Below are 8,447 nucleotides of genomic sequence, written 5' to 3' on the forward strand. Positions count from 1 at the left end.
GCATCCCCATAGGCTTGCTCAGACCAATGTGCAGCGTTACATGCTCAAGGTCACACCAGAAATCAATGGCAGCAGCAGAAGAGCACAGATGTCTTCAATATCAGCCCCAGCTCACAGTCACTAGGCTCTCTCCTTCCCAGGCACAATAAACCGCTTTTTCTGGTACACAGACAAGTATTGGAGAATCTGCACAACTTGTAACATACGCAGAGAAAAAGCAGCACACATGAAACAAAGTCATAAGAGTATGATCACTTAACCAACAAACTGTTCTGGTCCATGACAGTGGAAAATCTGGCACTTCACCTCTATCATCATGATGGGCCTGTACAAATAAATTATATCTGTATTTAACAGTTGGGAATTTGCACAGCTTTCAAGAGTAAATGAAGTTTTTACTTGGCTACAAACTGTCACATTCGCTCGTGTAAAAACCCCGAGAGGCAGCCCCTGCCCAGGATGTGACACAGCCATAAATCGCGAGTTTCTCCGGTCACTGCAGTCCCCTCTGGAGATCCTCCACACTCACACTGCTGTGGCCACCAGCGGGATCCAACTCTTAATACGTGAACTAGGGACACTTAATGCCTGGAAGGAGAAATTCAGTTATCTACAGCAACTAAAATAACACTGTGCAGCTTGTCATACCCAGTCCAATTTGTTCCATAGTTTTTCAGAGACACCAGGGAAATACTCCATTCTCCAGTTCAGCAAGCTTCATCTACAGTATATATTGCTTCCTAAAGAGCTGCTACAGTGAAGAAAAAGGAAAAAGAATAGAGGCTTAAAACAAAACTGCAAGCTTTCCACTGTGACTCCCACCAAGTTCTGTTGCTGAATTTAAATCTAAAGCCATTTTCTCTTTGAGACAATTGAGAATTTGTTTTCTTAAACTACTTCTATGGTACAATTCTGCACTGATTTATACGTGCCTTTGACTTCACTTGTTTAGGTGTAAGTGATGGGAAAAATGGCTCTAAATTTCATTGCTTTAAACACTTCTTGAATCCATAGATAACACAGGCAGACTGACTTTGTAAGTTATTGTCATTTTTTCAGTAGTTGAAACCATTATGGTTTTTTCCATGCACAAACAAAATTCATACCCTTTCAGCTTAAATTATTTTTAGATGGTGAGATGCAGAAGTAAGCACAATGACAAAGCACAGTGGGTTTCTCTCAATACATTTGGAGCAAAACCAAGATGGAGCTGTTTTCAGCACGCAGCAGACTCCCAGAAAACTGCACTCACAGTGCACGGCAGATGTAATAAATTTCCATGCCTCCAGCCAGAACATCCAAGCTCTGGTTTCTCTGCCCCAACCCAGCAGAGTAAGAGGGAGATCAGATAAAAGGCTCTTTTTGGGGCTGTTTTTCTTCAATTCACAGCCACTGACAAAGAATTCCTCCTGATTTTGTAAAAACTCTTTGTGGGAAGTTTGCTTGGCAGCTGCTGGCGCAGGGGGGAAGCAGGGGTAACAACTCCATTCCTCAAAAACACCCTTAGGGCTCTTGTGAGCAGCACTGGGACTTTCTATAGACACCGATGGAGATAACAAAGCACTTTGAAGGGAGAAGACAGCAGCAAGAATGAACTGGATGAGCAGTCAGGAAGAAATGAACAAAGGAGGCGTCTAATTTTTCTTCTGGGTATTTTGTTTCATAAATCTTCAGACAAGCCAACAACTTTTCTGTTTCACAAATCAAATCTCAGCTTGATTCTCCTTGCCAATAACAAAACAAAAGATGCTGTACCTGTCTGCCCACAGAGCCCATTACACGGCCTGCAGTTATGCCATCTCTTCATGGTACTGATACAGAAGAAGGAAAAATTAGAGCACAGAAGAAATGCTGTTGATGATGTGTGAGCCTCGGAAGGATCCAGACCACACTAATTTAGGCTCTCTCAGTGCTAACAAGGAACAGCTATTACTGTGGGTACTTACAAACTAGAAGAAAGAGTTCCTTCAGTGGGAAGAACTCAATGGCTGCTTCTCTGGAGAGTCTTAACTTTTTAAAACCGTGCTAAGGAAAAGGAGAAATCAATAATGATACTCGTTAGAGGAAGCAGTCAGAAGCTACGGCCCTGCTGAGGATAATGCTGCCCCAGGGACTTAAAGATGGGCCCAAGGTGAGGCCCCTGGACTCAGATCACAGAAATACAGTGAGGTTTGTAGAGAGCCACAGGGTGTGACTGTGCCTGACCTTTCCTGGAGCCTGACTTCACTGCAGAGGCCGGGCCAGCTCCTAAGGCCACTTTTTGTAACTCACCCAGGAAGTTACCTTGAAAAAATAAATATAATTTCAACACTCTCTGTTGTGACTGCACATACGGGTTTTGGGAACTCACACTGTCCTTGACTGGGAAACTGAGGAACAGGTTTTCACCCTGCATCAGTCACATTCTACTTGTGACAGCCTTTATTAATAAAAAGCTGCCTGCTCTGCCTCGTACAATGCTGAACCTGGGATAAGTATTTCAAAACCACTTGCTTTGTTCATTGTTATTTTAACTGGGTGGAAACATGAGAAAAACCCAACCAAACAACCAAGAAAGAAAGCTTTCTACACTGTCAGAGAGACCAGTGCTGGACCACAAACCTGCTTGCCTTCCCAGCAGCTGCCCTGCTTGAGATGGACTCCTCAAGCAATCCACACTGGCAGGTAGCAAATGTCCTCTGAATGTGCCACCTGGCATAGCTGCTCATTGCTTCCTAATCCTCCTGGAATAGCATTTTCCAGACAACTCCTATCAAGCACTGAGCATTCTCCATATGTTTGCGAAATTAAGTCAGATACAAATTTGTTTTGACATCTCCTGCAAGAATCCTTTATTGTCAAAATTTGGCAGAGGAAAGAGACAGGAGTTGTTTCTGACCTAACTGTTTCCCTCCTCCTTCAGGTAAATTCTTACACTGGGAGACATTTGCATCTCAGAGCTTATTTTTCTTATACACTGAAGCAACTCCATGCAAAAAAATCCAGCAAAATGTTTCATGATAAAGGATAAAATGCATTCAGTCAATTTTCTCCTCTGTTCAAGCTATGCTGAAGGCAGACAAGTTCACAGCGTCTGTTGCCTCTGCACCTCTCCAAGTTCCTCCCTGATTTGTGCTGTGAAGTAGCTCCAAGTCAGAGCTGATTTAACTTGCTCTGCTGTGAAAGAACTGCAGGAGCTATTGCAGCAGCTGGAGTTGCAGAGCTCTAACCGAAACTGCCGCTACACACCTGTATTTCTGGTATTTCCACGCACTGAAGTTATTTCATGGTAGGCACATCTGCTGCATTTATGGCCTCATTCTACCACTGCAGAGAAGACATTACCTCGTACTCCTGAACAGGAACTACTAAGGAAAGGAGTGAAAGTCTCTTGATGCCTGGAAAACCTGACCTTCAATCAGCTTCCAGCACTTGAGAAGGGAACTTTTCTTTCAAGTTCTTGCTATGGAGTCCAGCCTAGTAGCAAAGGGTAAGATGAGATAAACTTACAAGTCCCCAGTTCCCACAATGGATTATAAACTTTGCCTAGACAGCTAATTGACAGGTAGACATCTACCGATGGATACCTTCAATCCCGTACACAAGGAGCTGATTTTCTGTAGGCTACAGTTTCCCCACCTTCATAGAGAAAAGTTGTACCACAAGCAGAAGGAACAAGCAACGTCATGTGTTTAACACACCAGTAATTTCACAAGGGAGAGATTCCTGCTACAGTTACATTATGTGAGTTTTGCCATGTGCCTGATTTTCCCATGTACAAACTGGCAACTGGCATTTCCTCATGTCCTGCTGTCAGGGGGAACTGCAAGGCCCTCGAAGCAGGAACAGTTTTTAGTTGGTGCTTTCATCATGCTGTGCTCTAGGATGCTCCCATCTTGGGGTCTGTGGCCTCAGCTACACCACAAGTGGTAACAGAGTTCCTTCAAGGATGACCTTGTCTCCTCTTCCCCAGTTTCCTACTTATCTCAGCAGCCTGTTTTAAAGTAGCATTTGTGCAGGGCGTTGAGGTCCTCGGTTGAAGTGTAGTAGGAATTCTTTAATTACTTCTAAGCCCAGCTATTTGAAATTCAGAAGCTCACATTACAACATATTCAACAAAATAACATGGAATTTCTGGAGTAGGCTCCAGCAACACAGTTTCTCCTTTTTATCTTCTATTTCAAGGAAGAGTGACAGAAAAAGTTAAATGCTATTTTTATTTAGTGCTGTTTGATTGAAAGATTAAGGGTTGACTTTCTAATTTGAAGCGCAATTCTCAGTGGAGTTGCAATATTTGTATCTATTAAGGACAAGGTGCCCCTGAAATTGCAATCTGCTGCTTTTCAGAAGTTTTAAATTTCAGGAAATTATAGCTTTCTACCTTCTCTACAAAAAAAATTTATGTAGTTTTATGATAACAAAAGTGCCTCAAGCAGAATATACATGTATTTAAAATAAAAAAGGTAACCCATTTAACCTTCAAACAAGGCATTTCTTCCAGCTGCTGGTAGCCTCACAATAAAGCAGCTGTTGATCTTATTTCATGGCCACCACCCTTTGTAGCATGAAAATCGTGTTACCTGCAACTGTATTTCCCATTCTCAAGCCAAATCCTTTCCAGTTCCACATCATCCCAGTTCTGCTGTGCAGCAAGAGGAACATGGGGATAAATATAAGGCAAACATTTGGAAACAGACAATATTAAATCCCCAAGACATCATCTGCATGAGGAAACATCTTGTGACCCTGCATCATCCTCATGCCAAAGGACAGCCTCGCCTCCTCTGCCAGGGATCCAGAACAAACAGACTCTCCTCCTGATCCCTGCACGAGCCAAATATGTCTACATGGCACCGGAAAGACTCCTGTAGTGGTAATGGAGATGTGGAGAACAAAAAATATTTCACCAAGGTACAAGGGGTGAACTCCCAGAGGCACATGAGCCTGCTTTAATCTAAGCGGTCTACATAAAAACATGTCAGCAGGGATTTCAGCAAGGACTGATGCTCCATCACCACCCCAGCTCCTACACACACACAAAGCTAGCAGTGAAGTCTGAATTGCCATAGACTCTGTTTTTCACCCAAAGTGGCCTGGCCATGCCTACAGGGGCTGTGTTCCCTGTTCTGGTTGTCACACAGCCATAGCCTGAGCAACCCTGTCTGCAGGAACTGGCGCAGAGAGGCAATTGCAGTGATGGAGATGTCCCCAGATCCCTGGTGAAAGGTGGGTTTTTCCTAAAGGTTGCAATTACAGCTCAACACAACTGATCCTCACCATGACAGACCAGGAGACATGAAGCTGTCAAATTTGTCACCCATCCTCCAAACAAAATGCTAGTGATCTACAGTCAGACCTCCCCTCCCCCAGCAGATTAATTCAGATCATTATAAAATAGCTGTACCCAGTCTGATGGCTGTGATTAACTCATGAAACTGTCAGAGGTTTCAAAAACATAACAATCAGAGTGGAAAGAAAGGAAATGACAGGCAACAATAAACCCCCAGACAATTTAAATGGGGAAAAAATGTCTCAGCCTTATTCTGAAGAAGATAATTTCTGTCTGGAAAGCATTGTGGCTATTTATACTAAATATTGTGTTGAGCTCTGTATAAAGCAACTTCCCCAGGCCATAGCAGCTTGCAACCTAAATTGGGCAAAGGTGGTGTTGTCACCCTCATTTTACAGATGCAAAATACAGGCATGGAGAGACAAGGTGACTTCTACCAAACAAACATGATGAACATATGAACTGAATTTGAGCTCAGATGGTATATGGGAATATTTTAACTAAAAACCCTCCCTTTCCTCACAGTGATTTTCCCAACTGCATACTTCTAAATTCCTGTGGCTTTTGCTGCATTCACAGATTCGGGTTCCTTCTGTTTCTACCACATTATGTAGGCTGCCCACTTAGAAGCAAATACTACCAAGGCTGTTCAAGTTATTTCTCTCTTTTTCCATTTCCTTAAAGGGAACTGACTCTAGGCATCAAATACAAAGACAGTTCTTGTGGGAACTTTCAAAGTTGCTTTTATGTCCGCCCATCTTTGTGCTGCCATCGCAGGCTGAATTGCTGCTGGCACGGAAAGATGGGCAGACACAAATCTGGGTACTGTGTAGGCGCTCTTGGGTAGCAGCTCCAGGCACTTTCCCTGCACAGGGCAGGCAGGATGCTCCCAGCCCTCAGCTGAAAAACTGACCCCAAACTCTGCTTGCTTCATCTATGGGAGCTGGTTTGGGATATTTAGATCTGCCTGGCAGGCAGACTCCAAGGCATGGTTGAATACCACTCTGCTGCTAACATGTTTTGGGAATCTTATGCATCTACAGTAACTGCTTGTACTCTAGAAGCAGGAGATAAAAAGAGCAGTATTATAGCAGGAAAATGGGTTAGATGAAACCTCACCTTTTTCTTTCTGAGTACGAGGATGTAGCAGCTCCACCCTTGTATGGACCCACCAAGACTAGATTTTTTGGTCTGCTTTTGAGGGACTCCATTACGAATCTGCAGGCACCAGAGGTCAACTGGTGCAGGAAGTTTATAGTGCACGCTCTTGATGCTAAGTGAAATTATAACAACGCCCGGCATCCTGCCTCTAGCGTAACCTAAACTGAAGCTTCCTAAACTGATGCTTCAGAGGGCAGCAAAATAATAAATAAACCCCTTAGTAATATGTCCAGCCAACCATACAATGCTTTACATGAAGGAAAACATCTTTCCTGAGCCCAAAAGGAAATCATTTTGTGCCCTGAAGCATGAGATTTGTTTACCCTTAACTTAACATGCATAATGCTAGTTTTGTCTTTTTGCAATGAAATTATCCATTCCCTTTGTAAATCTGGCCCCCAAAGAAGTTTATGGCATAACTTGGAGAAATAAACCACTGGAATGAAACTGTGAAGTAAATTACTGCTATTCCTCCTAAACTATTTCAACACTGGTACAGGTTGGAGAGAACTTCACACACACATCCAGACAAGCACTTTCCAGAGCAGTGCTTTGCTGTTAACCCTGGCATACTCAAGTGTGGGCTAAATATCAAGATATAGTTCATATTTATCTCCCCCTGAAATGCAGCATTGAAAGTGCAAATAAGAAAGAAAACTGAAGACAATGGTCTGCAGTCAACACTGGAGATTCTGGGTTTATTTCCTTCTTGTTTTCAAGACAATGTAAATTTTGGAGGCTGACGTTATGAATACCACAGTCACATCAGGCAGACACCACTCCTTAGTACATGGGGTCACACCACTGAGGATCACCATATCATGGGGTGGGTCAGATTCCATTGTACATTTTAAAGACCTACAGTTTTATAGAGGAGACAGCTTCTACAGGACAGTGAAGGACTTCCACAGAAAGATTCTGCCAGCAGGTCTTTTCCAGAAATGTAGATTTACACCACAGATTAATTTGTTCTAGCAGCCGCATAGTGTTTTGGCAGCCCCCAAGTTCCCCACACACAGATTTAATAAAAATCTCAGATGCTGTTTTCCTCTCACGGGAGGCAAAAGGGTAAAAAAAAGCTGCTTGCAAAGGTTAAAGATCTTCCTTTTGAAGGCTCTCCAGTGAGAACAGAAAACATTATTCCATAGAGAATGAATACTGCTAATCCATAGCTGATACACTCGTAAATATTGACGAGAACAATATTTGCTGAAGGGCACCATAAATATCTTTCATATTCACATCCAAACAACAATGCAGGAGAGTAAATAGCACGGTCATAGTAGCACAGCTAGCTTTTTTTTCCCTTTCTTGTACCTATTCATGTGCTTTGGCTGTGTATCTCCTTTACACCCCTGGTATTAAGTCTTGCAAGAAGTGGCTGCAGTTCCCAAGGGCATTATTTCCATTACAAATAGTCACTGCACTGTGGCAAGACACCAAAAAAAAAGTAAAAAAACAATCAACGGAGGCAAAGCAGAGATAGTGGGGATTCACAAGGGCTACTGCCAGCCTGGTGAGGTTAAACTCCCTCGGCTCCCCTTTACAGTTAATAAAGAAAGATAGGCCCTCCTAGATGATAAGTCTGAGCATCTAAATTAAGCTCCTGCTTCGAGTAGCCTCTGAGGTGCAGGATCCCGTCTTCATTAACTATAAAGGGAGCCCAGGTACATTAACTGTAGCGAACAGGGGCCTCACACCATCTACTTCAGCTTGGATTCAATTCAGAGCACGCAAAGTTGGGAGGCTGTGTCCTACATAGACTGTGGCCTTCGGGCTACTTCAGACAGTGATTGAGGACACTGACTTGGGGTGTATTTTCCTGCCTGTTGTAAGCCAAGGCCAGTGTTTCTACTTTTTAAAAGTTATTTATCAGTTTTCATGTGAGATGGCTCCTGGACTGAATTGCCCACACAAGCACCCAGGTGCCAGCCCTGGCACACGGGAGGCGAGAGCTCAGCAGCAGCTTCTGTTTAAATCTCTCTAAAGCAGTCATGAAACTGCAGCCTCAGGTGCT

General features: G+C 43.3%; 1 protein-coding gene across 1 annotated transcript in view; it reads right to left on the reverse strand.

The window, feature by feature from the left end:
* Positions 1-6,571, reverse strand: part of TOM1L1 (target of myb1 (chicken)-like 1) — a 54,807-nt gene extending 48,236 nt beyond the window's left edge. The window contains exon 1 of the mRNA XM_010186039.1: positions 6,389-6,571. Within this exon, the coding sequence (XP_010184341.1) occupies positions 6,389-6,571 (183 nt within the window). The remainder of the gene's footprint in view (positions 1-6,388) is intronic.
* Between the last annotated feature and the right edge of the window lie 1,876 nt (positions 6,572-8,447).

The sequence above is a fragment of the Mesitornis unicolor genome, unplaced genomic scaffold (assembly GCF_000695765.1).
Source record: "Mesitornis unicolor isolate BGI_N332 unplaced genomic scaffold, ASM69576v1 scaffold27966, whole genome shotgun sequence".
NCBI lineage: Eukaryota > Metazoa > Chordata > Aves > Mesitornithiformes > Mesitornithidae > Mesitornis > Mesitornis unicolor.